At 43.3% G+C, this 16,597-nt stretch overlaps 1 protein-coding gene across 2 annotated transcripts in view; it reads right to left on the reverse strand.

Moving 5' to 3' along the window:
• SMYD1 (SET and MYND domain containing 1) overlaps window positions 1–14,020 on the reverse strand; it is a 46,265-nt gene extending 32,245 nt beyond the window's left edge. For both annotated transcript variants that reach the window (XM_006168362.2, XM_006168361.2), the window contains exon 1: window positions 13,847–14,020. In XM_006168362.2, the coding sequence (XP_006168424.1) occupies window positions 13,847–13,983 (137 nt within the window). In that variant the 5' untranslated portion in view covers window positions 13,984–14,020. The remainder of the gene's footprint in view (window positions 1–13,846) is intronic.
• Window positions 14,021–16,597: the final 2,577 nt, after the last annotated feature.

A 16,597-nucleotide genomic window follows, 5' to 3' on the forward strand; every position in this document is an offset into this window, starting at 1 on the left:
CCTTGTCACCCTCATGTCACCTAAGGCTTAGTCATGAGGCTAGACCTGGAGGAGGATGCCGAGGTGGGTTTTCCAAACTTTAGTGCGCACACAGCGCCAACAATATTGTTAAGATCCGCAGGTCTGGGTAAGACCTGGGAATCTGAATTTCTAAAAAGCTCCTAGATGGTGCTGATGCTTTAATTTCGAGGAACAAGGATGTAGACATGAGAGAAAATCTGACTTTTGCTCCTGGTGAGGCATACTGGAAGTGCGAGGTAGACAGGAGTAGAAGTTTAAACAAAAAAAAAAGCCGGTCCCCTTGTTCCCTATCTCCTCGGTGGTGGTGGGATGGGTATTATGGAAGGTCAAACCTGAGTCCATCAGAGCTGGGTTCAACACCTGACTCCATTATTAACTAGCTGTACGGCATTGAACAAATTCTCTAAGCCTTTGTTTCTTATGTGAAATGGGAATAGCTAAATTAGATCTTGATCTCCTTTAGAATAATGACCATTATTATTTTGTTCTAATTGTCTGAGGGCACGCACACTAGTCAGAGACAGAGAAAAAGAGAGAGAAGGAGGAACACTCTCCAATGGGGCATGGTCACACCACAACCCCTTCTCCTCCATTTCTCCAACCTATCAGGATTTGGGGTACACTAGTACATGCACCAGACCTGTTTATTGTTTGTTTGGTTTTTGTTTTGTTTTGTTTTGCTTTTTAGGTTCGCCATAGAGCACATGCACTCACTAGAGAGAAACAGAGAAAGAGAGAATGAGAAAATCACCCCTCAAAGGGGATGGCCATGTCACAATCCCTTTTCCTCCATTTTCCATTTTCCTCTCAGGATTTTGAGCATATGTGCGCGTGCTAATTTTCAAACCACTGAGCTGGGAAGTGAATTGCAGTCAGTCCTGTGGGAGTCTAGTGCCTTAACCACTATACCATCTACTGGCCCCTAGCCATGGTTTTTTTTTTCATGCCATTGGGACCAGGATTCAAACCAAGGTAAGCCATGTGGGATCGGGCTCCCTTAACCACTAGGCTACAGGACTGGCCCAATCAATTGCTTATGAGTGAAACACTCTTATTATTTTTAAAAATTCAAGCAAGAATAAACTTACAAAGAAGTTCTGAAATCCCACCACTCTTGGGATGATTTGGGGGTTAAATGAAGTAACATTTCTAAAGTAGCCACCCCCGAGTCTGACACTTCATGAGTGGATGTCGGCCTCAGTCAGCTATCCTGTCCGTCACATGGATGGGATAGGCCAAGTGTGTCAGAGCTCCTGGTCTCCCCCAGCACCCACTCATCCTCAAGCAGCAGCCAGGGAGGAAGACAGCCCATGGGAGAACCTCCATATTGGGACAAGGGCACTGCCCTGGCAGAAATAGCTGCCTCCACCCCCATTACTCCCCACAGTCCAAGACAATGTCCAAAGACATGCAGTCCTCAGCCACTTTTTGGATTCCAGAAGACAGTGCTTGTCCCAGACAGGCTTAGCTGGGTGACCTTCAGCAAGTCTCATTTCTCCTCGGTCCCATACTTCCTATTCATACGAGAAGATACTAACCTTATAACCCATTTATACAATGTTTTGTCATTTTCAAAGAGTTGTGGGGGGTGTTATGTATTTATTTTATTATCCTTTTTTATCAATTCTCTTTTTTGAAGTTTTCACAACTCATTAAAGCAGGAGGAATCCTTATCCTTGCAGGGATATTCTCCTTCTAAGAGTCCCTGATCCGGGACTCTGCTCCCAGCACAGAGGGTGGATGCAGCCACAGAGGCCACTTGCTTTGCCTAAGCCCTGGCTGTTTCTGCCCCTCACTCTTCACTCTGTGGCCCTGCCTGGGTTCTGTCATCTGTCAAAATCAAGAGGGTTGGAAGGGCAACTGCTGCTCAGCTCCTTGTAAGGACATCGTCGGTTACTGGACAGATAAAGGCAAGGACAAGGCGCCTGCATGGAGAGTGAACCCTCCAAAAACACAGCCAGAGAGGACTGGACCAACAACTCTGTCTTTCCAGGCTGCTTAAAAACTCTTGGCCTGCCAGAAACTCTCCCTCAGAAATCAAAGAATAGCCCATCCTTTGAGCACACACGATTTTTTTTCCTAGGAAGCACTCCCCCTTTTGGAATGGTCATACCATGACACAATCCCTTCTCCATTTCTCCCTCCTTTGGAGATTTTGGACATGTATGCACATGCCCTCTGTGTGTTTCTCAAGCTGCCATGTCTGGGATTTGAACCATGCAGTCAGCCATGTGGAGTCCAGTTGCCTTAACCACCACACCACTAGCTGGCCCAAGTACTCAAGGTCCTATATTTGTTCTCATTCCTTCTTTCTGTTCTCCCTCTTCTTTCCTTCCCTTACCCCTTCCTTCCTTTCACAAATGTTTGTTGAGCACTGTTATGTACTGTGCATCAAGCCAAGTACTAGAGGGCCTTAATGATAAAGAAGACATAGGTCTCCCTTCAAGCAGTCCCCAGGCTAGGCTGGGACATAAACACCCATTAACAGGGTGAAGCTCATAGTCCACAGTGTAACTGGCTGTGACTTACAGGTAACTGGCTGTAAGATGCAAGGAAGACCTTACTTCCACAAGGTAGGGAGATGCAGAATCCAGAAAGCAACCACGGAGGAGGTGAGGGGCATTGTTCTGACCTTCTAAAGATGAGCTGAGTGTGTACTCAAAGAAAGTCAAGGTGATCTGGGAAGATACTGACATGAGTCAAAGGCATCCAGATGGGAGTGTACAGAAAGGTACAGGAGGTGGGAACAGCTATTTAGCAAGATCATAGAACATACCATATTGCGAGATAATACTGGAACAATGGCCAGACTGTGAGAGACCTCGAAGGCCACTCTCAGTGGTGTCCATAACCTGTAGGCATAGAGAAATCACTGAAGGCTTTTGCAAAGAGGAGCAACACTGTCACAGTTGGCAAGCTCATTTCAGCCATATACCTGAGTAGTTCAAGATGGCCCACGACAACTCTTAAAGGACATCAACTGGGTTTAAGTCTACACTGACTATTAATATTCCCCGGATAAGAAGTTAGGTGGCACTGCTTTTTGGGATCAGGCCTGGTGATTTCCTATTTGTTTTTGACATCCCTTTTTATTAAAACTCTAACTCTCAAGTTTTTCTCTGTCACAACTCACATTACACTCAGACTTGTATGTATTTCCATGCTCAGTTGTGAGCACACCCTCACTCATGTTCAAAACACATTCTCAGATGCAAATAAGTGATAGTGGCATCACTATAGAGGCAACTTATCATTCGATGTCACCTGTATTGAAAAGACAGTTATTTTCAAATGTCTGAATTCCAGGGTTAGTAAGATTTAGCAAGATCACTCACAAGTCACATGGTATATCAACATGTCATGCCTCACCACTAAAAATGTCGATACCTAAATACTTTAACAAACACAGTTCATTTTCTGAACTAATTTCTCTAATCCTTTTATTAAATTATTTCCATTTATAGCATCATTTGTCTCCTACCAGCTGTTCATAGATTAAAGGCCACCTGTGTGATGCCAGGGCTAAGCCTGGCGTTCCCACAAGCTCACACAGAATTACTCTGGCTGAAAGCCCAGCTGTCTCCACTGAACCCAAAGGAGCTTACAACTGGTTCAGTCAAAAAAAAAAAAAAAAGAAAAGAAAAGAAAACAATAACCTGTGAGACACTTTTTAAAAAGTACTCAATAACCTGTGAGACACTTTTTAAAAAGTACTCGATTCTTTTTCATGCTTTCTTCTTTTTGTACACATATATATATATATACATTGGGTCATCTGAAAAGTCATGGATTTTTCTATGCAAAAATGTGTCATGACTTTCCCAATGACCCAGTGTAATCTCCTATGTATTTTGAACTCCTCAATCAGAATCATATGGAAACTGGTCAAGCTTTTATTAAAGAACTTAAGAAGAACTCACTCACTATCCTTGCTCCTTCATAACGTTTATTGTCATGAATTAATCTAGAAAGTCATTCATTGGCTTCGGTAGGCTGAATCATACCCCCTCAGAAGTGTCAATACATTAGTCTCTGGAACTTTCCAATATGCTGCCTTACGTGGCAAAAGGGGCTTTGCAGATATAAGGACCTTGAGATGAAGACAGTATCCTGAATTATCTTGGTGGATCTAATGTAATCACAGGGTTCTTACAAGAGAGGCAGGAGGTCAGAGAGTGAAAGGATGCTAAACTGCTAATGTTAAAGATGCAGGAAGGAGTCCATGACTGTGGAATGTCGGCAGCTTCTAGAAGCTGCAGAGGACAAAGAAACACAGACCTGTGAGCCCACTCTAGATATCTACACTCTGAACTATAAGATAATAATTTTTTGTTGTTTTAAGACACTAGAGTTATGGTAATTGCTTACAGCAGTATTAGGAAATTAATACACTGATTCATTATATAAAAACTTCTTTCCTTTTATTTATTGTTTCCTTTCCATGATAGAGGCAGAGCGACAACAACCCCAGCAGAGTTTTAATGCCACAATTCACCCCAGCTTCAGGTGGGCTCGGCTCATGGACATGTGTAGGCCCAGCAAATTCAGGGAGGCTTCCATACAAGAACCAGGACCTACCCATGTGGGGAAGCTCACAGAGTATTGTGCTTTACCACTGTGCTACTGTTGGCCACTCTTTCTTCCCTTTAAAATCACATGTATATTCTTGTTTTTTACCCCTGAGCTTCTTGATCTGAACATTATCAGTTTCCAGAATCAGCTTTGGTTCTTCTGAAATGAATAGGTAGATGCTTTTTCTTTTATTAAGATGAAAAATGTTTAGCTATATATTTCTTCTTGAGAGAGAAGCACCCTCAGTAGAGTCTCATGCCACGATTCCTGCCAGCCCCCTCCTCTGCAGCCTTCTCAGCCAGCCAAGTTTATGGGCTCCCATGCTAGCTGTCTACAGGCCATCTAGGGAACCAAACTCATAATCTTCCCTCTGGATCCAGCATGGCTTGAGTAGCACTGCTGTGCCACCAAACCAGTCCAAGGTTAAATACGATGAACTGGACTACGAACAAAAGAAAATTAAGGAGACAATGCTGTCAAGCCCCCATGTGTCAGGGAGAGGCAGTGAGAAACGATGACTGGACAGGATACAAGGAGACAGTGATTTTCCCTGTGATTTACCCTGTGTACCTGCGGAGGGCCCATTACCTCTCTGTGCCCCAGCTTTCCCATCTGTAAGAAAGGACTGAATAAATTTGCTGTTTCTCAACCTTCTTCTGACCATCTGAAAGGGTTGAAAACTATGGACTTTCTCCCGAGAAGTAAAAGGCATGTATGCATATCTGCGTAAACTTTGATCCTTTGATTATAAGTGTTTCCCTAGCTAATGATCCATGGATCCAGGCTAGGTAAACTGTAAATTCAAGACATCTAGGACTGTTAAGAAGGAATAATTGAAGAGTTATTTTGGTTCCCAGCACTGCCCACCATTGCTGTGCCATTTCTTGTACTGGATGCTAAAATAAAATAATCAGAATGAGCTCCATTCCCCTATTAGCGTAACACTCATCTCCCACTGCACTGGGGCCCTGCTGTAGTGTGGATGTCCCTCCAGAATTCATGTGTTGAGTCCTGATTGTATTGGAAAGGTGTTAAATGAACACATAATCCCTTCTTGGTATCCCAGGGTAGGGCTACTGGGTGTGATAATAAGCTCATTAGGTCAGACATCCTCTGATTAAGTCCTGGTGTGCCTTGGGACCAGCAGTTGGTGTAATGGCTATGTTGCTGGACTCCTATGTAGTTGGCCGTGGTTCGTGTCCCGGACCCAGTGGCTTAAAACTCATGCCAGGCGCGTGTGCGTGCGTGCCCAAGATCCCAGGAGGAGAATGGAGGAGAAAGGATTGCGGCATGGTCATCCCCCCTGGGGATGATTTCTCGCTTTCTATCTCTCTATCTCTCTCTGTCTGTCTGGCGAGCGTATGCGCCCTATAGCAAAAACCTCTCCAAAAAAAAAAAAAAACAGATGCAGGTGCCTAGTTCTAACCCTTCTGTTCCCTCCCCCCAAAAGAGAGAGATAAGGGGAGTCAACCTCATAGCCTAGGAGTTAAGAGATCCGGATCCCACAAGGCTGACCATGGTTTGACTCCAGGCTGCAGCAGTTTGAACAATATGTGGATGTGTGTGTACATGCCGAAAATCCTGACAGTGGAGAAATGGAAGAGAACAGATTGCAGCATGACCGCGCCCCGTTGAGGGTGCCTTCTCTCTGTCACTTTGTCTCTCTAGCAAGTGCATGCAACATTCGTCAATTTTTGTTCAATTTAGGAACTTCTTTCCAAATGACAGTTCATTATTTGCAAAAGATTATTAGAAAAAGAGACTCTCAAATATTACTATATAACTTGCTTCAAAGTCCTTCATCTATTTGATTCTGATACCTATTAGATGTGGATATTGTTTGAATATAATGATGCTAATAATGATGGTGATGGTGAGAATGCTATTTTATTCATGTTACAATAAATGTTACTCTGTAGATTTATTTGTGGATCAAGTAGGTTATCTAACTGATTAACTTTAGAGTTTGGAAAAATGAATGGTCTACCTTGGGGACTGAGAAGAGTCTTACCAGGGCTAACCAGAGAAATGATAAGAATCTCATCTCCTTATTAAAGGCATGAGTCATTCTTAAAGCTAAACCCATTTATCTTCTCATTCTGCTTGACATAAAAGAAATTGAATGAACTAAAAATGAAAAATAAAAGCATACCTGACAATAAGAAACTAGAATTTTAAACACTGAAGGAACAAGAAATGTAAAACATCAATATGATTTTTAAAGCACACATATAATAATGGATCATTTTTGAGTTATGCATGGCAGTGCATGCTTGTAATCCCAGCTACTTCGGAAACCAAGGTAGAAGGACCACAAGTTCAAAGCTGGCCTGAGAAATATAGAGACCTTGTCTCTCTAAAAAACAAACAAAATATAAAACAAAAGGAAGATGAATTTACAGAAAGGGAAAACTTATTGAGGACTACAAAGAGTTAACAGTTTTAATAAAAATTAAAATGATACAAAGAAACGTATGCAAGTTAAGAGACCTGAGCATAAAGGAGTAACAAACAAGTGATATACGTACATACTTGAACACTGAGAGCATCAGGGCCAGTAGGTTGCTTGGTGGTAAAGGTGTTTGACTTCCACATGGCTGACTGTGATCAAGACCTGGGCCTAGCGGCTTGCTTTCTCACTTTCCTTCCCCTTCTCTCTCTCTGTCTCTCTCTGGTGAACACGTATGCCCTATAGCACATTTTTAAAAATAATACTAACAATTTAAAAATTAAATAAATAATTATTGGGAAAAAATTGAGGCCATCAAAAGGAAATGGGCAATTCATAAAAGAATAAATATTTTTAAAGAATTAGTTTTTACTTAACTTTACTTATTTACTTATTTATTATTTTTTCTTTTTTTTCTTTTTTTTTCTTTTTTTTGAGAGGTTTTTGCTATAGGGCGTGTGCGCTCGCCAGACAGACAGAGACAGAGAGACAGAAAGCGAGAAATCACCCCCCAGGGGGGATGGTCACACTGCAATCCCTTCTCCTCCATTCTCCTCTCGGGATCTTGGGCATGCACACACACGCACCCGGCGTGAGTTTTAAGCCACCGGGTCCAGGACACGAACCACGGTCGACTACGTGGGAGTCCAGCGACATAGCCATTATGCTAACTGCTGGTTCCCCTTATTTATTATTTTAACTTGACTAGAGAGGGACAGAGTGGAGGGGGGGCAGTGAGACAACAAGTCACCAGACTTGAACCATGGTCGGCCATGTGAGAGTCCACCACCTGCCGGCCCCCATAAAAAGAATAAATATTAATGACTAATAAATATTATAAACTTGCATGTCTCTAATCACAAAAATGTTTCATTAGAACAATAATAAAATAAGTTCTAACAGATTACATTGGAAATATGAAAAAGTGAAAGATAGCTCTGTGTTGGCCAGGGCTGACACGAGGAGGCAAACAGCTAGTGGAGAAAATTCTATTTGCCTTCAGTGTGATGATTTTGAAATTGGGATGATTGGGAGAATGGAAAAATAAATTGTGGACCACACAAACACTGAGAATATTCATTTTATTAGGTATATGAAACCACATGGATGACTAAGAAACATTCGAATGAAAGAAGCATGTGACATAAAGCCACAGTTAATATTATATGTTTGTTTAAAAGATTAAAAACAGATCATAAAAACTAAATTATATATTGTTTATAAATATGTACCTATGTGATAAAACTGTTATTAAAAAACAGTAGAGGGGCCGGCAGATGGTGTGGTGTTTAAGGACGTTGGACTCCCACATGGCTGATTACAGTTTGAGTCCTGGCCCTGACGACTTGCTTTCTTACTTTCTTCTTGTCTCTCTCTTGCTCTGTCCATCTCTGGTCAAATTTTTAGAAAATAAATAAATAGATAAATAAATTTAAATAAAATAATTCTCTAAAATAATTTAAAAACAAAACAAAGCAAAAGACAGTAGAGGGGGCCGTAGGTAGTAAGATTGTTAAGGTGTTGGATTCCACATAGCCAACTGCACAGTTCGAGTCCTGGACCCAAAGGCTTCAAAAACATATCAGACATGTTTGCATGCATACCCAAAATTCCAAGAAGAGAATGGAGAAGGGACTGCAGGATGGCTACCTCCCCTGAATGGCGATTTCTCATTTTTCCTCTCTCTCAGTCTCCTAGGCGAGCACACACACTCCATAGCAAAAAACTGAAGAAGAAAACAAAAGACAGTAAGATAGATAACACGAAACTTAGGATAGTAATTTTGGAGCAGTCATGGACAGTACAGAGAAAGGTCGAGAAGATGCTATGTATTAAAATATTCTGGGTAAGTTGAGTGGTGGCTACTGGGCATATACCCAAAGGGAAAGAAATCAGTATGTTACAGAGATAGCTGCACTGCAGTATTCATTCATGATGGCCAAGGTGTGGAACTGACATAAGTGTTCATCAGTAGATGAAAGGATAAAGAAAATCTGACCTACATATGCATGTACATATATATGTACATACATATGTGCTTATATGTATCAACATACATACACTATTCAATCACTTAAAAGAATGAAGTTCTGGAGTGGCCCTATAGCACAGTAGTTAAGCACTGTGCACAGAAAAGCCAGATCGCTCAAGTCAATTCCATAGCATAGAGGTTAAGGGAGTCCAATCCCACATGGCTGACACCTGTTCAAAATCTAAGCCCCTGTGACTAGAAAAGCATGCCAGTGTGTGTGTGTGTGAGTGCCCCAAATCCCGTCAGGATGGAGAAACTGAGAAGGGGTTGCAGCCTGACCATTCCCCCTTGTAGGGGTTGAGGGTGGCCAGGGGATGTTTTGTCCCTCTCTCTCTTTGGCACATGCATTCTCTGGAAATTAAGAAAATAAAAGCTGGATCCCACGTGACTAACTGTGGCTCGAATCCTGGCACCTACAGCTTCCAAAACACACTGATCATGTGTGCATGCATGTCCCAAATCCTGACAGGGTGGAGAAATGGAGGAAAAAGGATAGTGGCATGACCATACCCCATGGGGGGTGTGTGTGTGTGTTCTTTTCCACCCACCCTGCAACAAGAGCACACTGCCTCTAGGGGGAAGGAAAAAAATAAAATTATGCCATTTGAGGCAACATGGACAAGCCTGGAGGACAATAAGCCAGATACAAAAAGAGGAATATTGCATGTTCTCATTCATTCGTAAAAATAAAACAAGACAAATGAAAAGTGACTTCACGGAAGGAGAGCAGAATGGTCATTACCTGAGTATGGGAAGGAGAGAGGGGATGGGGGATAGAGGGATGCTGGTTAACAGATACAAAATTACAGTGAGTAAGAGGAACAAGTTCTGCATTGTATACTACAGCAGGGCAACCATAGTTAACAATAGCTTTTCAAAGTTAATTTATTTATTTTCTTAGAAAGAGAAAGGGACCAACCCCAACAGGGTTCTGAAGCCATACTCCATCCCCAGCCTTCGCCCAGTCCTCTGTCATGGCCAAGAGTGTGTCTGGCATACTCAGGGAGGACTCAAGACCTGAGCTGGGAACCTCCCCATGTGGAATTGTCTTGAAAAGTGTCTTGAAAAATTTTACCACTGCACCACCATTGTGTCCCATATGGTTAATAGTAACATATGGTATATATCAGAGTAGCTAAAAGAGAGAATTTGAATGCCCCCAACATGAACTAATGACAAATGTGAGATGATGGATATGCTAATTATCTTTATTTGATCATTACACATTATATTAATATTCATATACTGAAAAATTGCACTGTGCCCCATAAATATCTATGATTATTATGGGTCAATTAAAAATTTCTCCTAAATTAAAAAGAAATAATTGAATGGTGATTTCATGAGTGTTCATAATAAAACTTTGTATTATGTATCATATTATACATATTAGAACATATGTAATATATGTTACTATATATGTTAGAATATATCATATGTTTCATATATTATTTGAATAAATTCATTTTTATTTAATAGAGTGCTCTACAGAATAATCTTTCCTCAGGACCAGCAGTTAGCATAATGGCTATGTCGCTGGACTCCCATGTAGTCAATCATGGTTCGAGTCTTGGACCTGGTGGCTTAAACTCACGCCGGGCATGTGTGCGTGCGTGCCCAAGGTCCCGAGAGGAGAATGAAGGAGTAGGGATTGCGGTGTGGCCATCCCCCCAAGCGGTGATTTCTCACTTTCTGTCTCTCTGTCTCTCTCTGTCTTTCTGGCAAGCACACGTGCCCTATAGCAAAAAACTCTCCAAAAAACAAAAAAAAAGAATAATCTTTCCTCATGTTCGTGTTGGAAAGTAGGGCAGAAAGCCTATCTTGTAATAACATGGATTAGAACATGCCACTTTTATAGAATGACTTCTGTTTTTTATTTCCAGAATGTGCATGTGTTCATCAAAGAGAGAAAGGGAAAGGAATAAATCATTCCCAATGGGGCATGATCATGCCAAAAATCTCTTCTTCACCATTTCTTCATCCTGTCAGGATTTGGGGCCCGCATGCACACATCCCAGTGTGTTTTCAAGCCATCAAGGCCAGGATTTGAGCTGCGGGATCCAGCTCCCGTAACCACTAGGCGACCTGGGCTGGCCCCAGATAAATGGAGTTCTATGTTACTTGTGTATTTACAAGTAATCTTTCTAAGTTTTAGCAACCACTTTATCCTTTATTTATTATAATATCAAAAGTTAAAAACCGGGAGTGTTCTGTAAGAAAATGTTTCCCACAGCACCACTCCCACTAGACAGCCCCACAACCAAGCTCTCCAGTGTGAGGAGAAAGTGCCCCCAAAGCCTTCGCACCCCTTCACGAGCCCTTTCAGGGACCAAGGCCACTCACGCTGGCAATGGCTCCTTGCAGGAAAAGCTCTGGTAGCCAACAACTGTCAAAAGTGCCATTTGGGGGAACCAGCAGTTAGTGTAATGGCTATGTCGCTGGACTCCCCTGTAGTCGACTGCGGTTCACGTCCCGGACCAGGTGGCTTAAAACTCACGCCGGGTGCGTGTGTGTGCGTGCCCAAGATCCCGAGAGGAGAATGGAGGAGAAGGGATTGCGGCGTGACCATTCCCCCTGGGGGGTGATTTCTCGCTTTCTGTCTCTGTCTCTTTCTGTCTGTCTGGCAAGCGCACGCACCCTATAGCAAAAACTTCTCAAAAACAAGACAAATGAAAAGTGACTTCACGGAAGGAGAGCAGAATGGTCATTACCTGAGTATGGGAAGGAGAGAGGGGATGGGGGATAGAGGGATGCTGGTTAACAGATACAAAATTACAGTGAGTAAGAGGAACAAGTTCTGCATTGTATACTACAGCAGGGCAACCATAGTTAACAATAGCTTTTCAAAGTTAATTTATTTATTTTCTTAGAAAGAGAAAGGGACCAACCCCAACAGGGTTCTGAAGCCATACTCCATCCCCAGCCTTCGCCCAGTCCTCTGTCATGGCCAAGAGTGTGTCTGGCATACTCAGGGAGGACTCAAGACCTGAGCTGGGAACCTCCCCATGTGGAATTGTCTTGAAAAGTGTCTTGAAAAATTTTACCACTGCACCACCATTGTGTCCCATATGGTTAATAGTAACATATGGTATATATCAGAGTAGCTAAAAGAGAGAATTTGAATGCCCCCAACATGAACTAATGACAAATGTGAGATGATGGATATGCTAATTATCTTTATTTGATCATTACACATTATATTAATATTCATATACTGAAAAATTGCACTGTGCCCCATAAATATCTATGATTATTATGGGTCAATTAAAAATTTCTCCTAAATTAAAAAGAAATAATTGAATGGTGATTTCATGAGTGTTCATAATAAAACTTTGTATTATGTATCATATTATACATATTAGAACATATGTAATATATGTTACTATATATGTTAGAATATATCATATGTTTCATATATTATTTGAATAAATTCATTTTTATTTAATAGAGTGCTCTACAGAATAATCTTTCCTCAGGACCAGCAGTTAGCATAATGGCTATGTCGCTGGACTCCCATGTAGTCAATCATGGTTCGAGTCTTGGACCTGGTGGCTTAAACTCACGCCGGGCATGTGTGCGTGCGTGCCCAAGGTCCCGAGAGGAGAATGAAGGAGTAGGGATTGCGGTGTGGCCATCCCCCCAAGCGGTGATTTCTCACTTTCTGTCTCTCTGTCTCTCTCTGTCTTTCTGGCAAGCACACGTGCCCTATAGCAAAAAACTCTCCAAAAAACAAAAAAAAAGAATAATCTTTCCTCATGTTCGTGTTGGAAAGTAGGGCAGAAAGCCTATCTTGTAATAACATGGATTAGAACATGCCACTTTTATAGAATGACTTCTGTTTTTTATTTCCAGAATGTGCATGTGTTCATCAAAGAGAGAAAGGGAAAGGAATAAATCATTCCCAATGGGGCATGATCATGCCAAAAATCTCTTCTTCACCATTTCTTCATCCTGTCAGGATTTGGGGCCCGCATGCACACATCCCAGTGTGTTTTCAAGCCATCAAGGCCAGGATTTGAGCTGCGGGATCCAGCTCCCGTAACCACTAGGCGACCTGGGCTGGCCCCAGATAAATGGAGTTCTATGTTACTTGTGTATTTACAAGTAATCTTTCTAAGTTTTAGCAACCACTTTATCCTTTATTTATTATAATATCAAAAGTTAAAAACCGGGAGTGTTCTGTAAGAAAATGTTTCCCACAGCACCACTCCCACTAGACAGCCCCACAACCAAGCTCTCCAGTGTGAGGAGAAAGTGCCCCCAAAGCCTTCGCACCCCTTCACGAGCCCTTTCAGGGACCAAGGCCACTCACGCTGGCAATGGCTCCTTGCAGGAAAAGCTCTGGTAGCCAACAACTGTCAAAAGTGCCATTTGGGGGAACCAGCAGTTAGTGTAATGGCTATGTCGCTGGACTCCCCTGTAGTCGACTGCGGTTCACGTCCCGGACCAGGTGGCTTAAAACTCACGCCGGGTGCGTGTGTGTGCGTGCCCAAGATCCCGAGAGGAGAATGGAGGAGAAGGGATTGCGGCGTGACCATTCCCCCTGGGGGGTGATTTCTCGCTTTCTGTCTCTGTCTCTTTCTGTCTGTCTGGCAAGCGCACGCACCCTATAGCAAAAACTTCTCAAAAAAAAAAAAAAAAAAGTGCCATTTGGCTCAAAAGAACCACGTGAATGTTACCCTTTTCCTTGACGATTTTGAGAGCTAAGGATTTTGGAGTTTGTATCTGCCACACCAACAGGAGAAAAAAAGGCAACGCCCCAAGTTTCATACCTGTCGAAAACGACGGCGGAGTAAGCCCTCTCAGCAAAGATGACATCCGCAGCCCAGAACTCCTTGGTGGCCTTCAGACCCCGGCCTTTGCCCTCAGAAGTGAAGACCTCCACGTTCTCCATTGTCCCGACTGTCATGGCAGAGTCCGTCAGGCCGGCAGGCAGCTATTCCCCACTGGGCCAGGTCTCTTGTCATTGCAGCTATTTCAGCACCTTCAACATCCCAAAGAGCAAGTCTATAAATAGACAAGCCACCCCCCCTTCCCTACTCCCTCTCAGTCACTGGGCCCTCCCCGCCCCCTCCACCACTTTTCCTGGAGGCGGGGACAGGACAGACAAGAGGACAGTGATCTGGGGAGGGTCTCATTCAACACCCAGGGAAGCTGACAGAGCCAAAAATGACCATGGCTAGTGTGGTTCTGGGGTCATGTCTGAAAGGTTTTGAAAAGCTCCTTCGTGAGAAGAAACTGTGTGGGCTAAGTTCAGGACTCTGCGTTCGACTTTAGTTGGAATAGGGAGCACTTGGTCAGTAGGGTATTTTTAGCAGCCAGATGCCCCTGTCAATCAAAAGCAGACAGCTGGAAGGGTCCAAGAGAAGCGCCAAGGTGATAGCTGCTGCTCTGAGACCCTTCAGCTGTCAGGCTTGCACTTTCTCAAGTGGGATGGGCCCCTGGCTCCCCTCCTCAGCTCTCCTCCATGAGGGGACTGCTTGCAGGGAGCAGCAGAAGCTACATAGAACCCTTTTGCATCTACATAGCAGTAGTATTTAGGCTCCAAGGGATGTCTTTCCTCTCCAACATCTCCTGGGGCCCCCACAACACCCCCACTCCAAGGCATGGAGGTCTGAGAGTTTCCTATTCTTAGCATCACGGGTGATGCAGGCTGCATCCAGAGAAGCATACTTTAAAAATTTAAAAAAAAAAAAAAAAATTTAAAAACACCCCCCACCCCAGCCAACAGGTGGCACGGAGGTTAAGTCAGTTGTATCCCCACATCACTGACTACATGGTTCAAGTCCTGGATCCAGTGACTTGAAAAATATGCCAGGTGCATGTGCGTGTGTACACAAAACCCTAAGAAGAGGATGAAGGAGAAGGGATTGCTACATGGTCATTTCCCCTGGAGGGGCGATTACTCAGTTTCCCTCTCTCTCTGTCTTTCTGGCAAGCGCACGCACCGTATAGCAAACAAAAAAAAAATCATGGCCTGGAGCTTCACAGACCTTTGCAGTCATGTTTCCGTGGATGAGCCCTTTTCTGCTCTAAGAAGATGGAGGCTTTCCCCATTGTTAAGATTTTTAAAAGCATTCACATGCCTGAATAGAAAAGGGTGATGAGGGGCCAGACAGTGACACTGAGGTTAAGGCAGCTGGATCCCACATGGCCGACCCCACTGTTTGAGTCCCAGACCCAGTGACTTGAAAAATATGCCGGATGCATGTGTGTACATGCCCAAAATCCCAAGAGAAGATGGAATTGAAGAAACTGTGGCATGGTTATGCCCCTGGGGAGTGATTTCCCTTTGTCTCTGTCTCTCTTCTTCTATCTCTCTCCAGTCTAACTATTTCAGCTGGACCTCTCCCTGACGCCCTTACACACATGGAAAGAACATTGCTATGGCTACCCAGCACTGCCACACCCTAAAAGGGAGGAAGAAGACAGGAGACCAAGGCTGCAGAATACGCTAAGCAGAGGTAATACCGCGTCTCTGATCACGCATCTCAAGGGTACAGGCAGGTGAGGTGAAGCAGCCAGGAGTGGGCGCTGTTTGGGGAGAGCTCTTAGTGTGTTATCACAGGACTAGACGTGGGCTTTAAGCATCCTCTTAATATAAGAAGGGGCTCTACTTGTTAAGCCGCCTGTGGATAGAATCAGTTCTAAGATGCCACATTGCAGTCCTTAAATTTTTAACCATATCCCACATCCTTTTCCCCCTACATTTATTTATTTATGGGGTGTGTGTGTGTGTGTGTGTGTGTGTGTGTGTGTGTATGAGAGAGAGAGAGAGAGAACACTCCCAACAGGATTGCCACACTGCAATCCACTCAGCCTTTAGCCAGCCCTGGATCATGGGCACACTGTGCCTGGTATACTCAGGAAGTTCTCTGGATTTGAACCAGCAACCTTCCCATGTAAGAGCACATCACAGAGAGTCATGTTTTACCACAGTGCCACCATCTGGCCTCCTGTCCTAAGCCTTTGAGAGAATAACCTCAGAGGCTTTGAGAGTGATTTTGTTTCAATTTATGGAATATTTACAAATACATGTGGAGACATAAATCTAACTGATATGGCTTGCAATAAGTTTTGAATCACTAGGACAGCTTATTAATACTGTACCCACTAACCTACCCTACTCTGGGAAAACTATCATCTCCTGTTCAAAAACCCACTGAGCCACACGCCTGCAGACATCACCCTCTAGTGGCAGATTGAGGGAGCTGCAAAGCAGTAAACCTCTCCCAAGGCCCGCTTCAGTTGAACAACACTTAGTCATGGATTTGACTTCCTTCATACCTGGTGCTAAAGTTTGTTGAGGCCAGGGGTCAACAAGTTTCCTTAAGACCTATGAACTAAAAATGGTTTGTACTTTAATGGTGGGGGCAGACGAGAATCAAAAGATTTTGAACAAGTGAGTATTTTGAGCAAATGAAAATGACATGAAATTCAGTCCTCAGTGACCATAAAATGTTGGTAGAAAACAGCCATATTCAGTCCCAGCTGCGGTGGTGTGTGCTGCTAAGATACTGTGT

Source organism: Tupaia chinensis, unplaced genomic scaffold (genome assembly GCF_000334495.1).
Source record: "Tupaia chinensis unplaced genomic scaffold, TupChi_1.0 Scaffold145741_1, whole genome shotgun sequence".
Taxonomy (NCBI): Eukaryota; Metazoa; Chordata; class Mammalia; order Scandentia; family Tupaiidae; genus Tupaia; species Tupaia belangeri.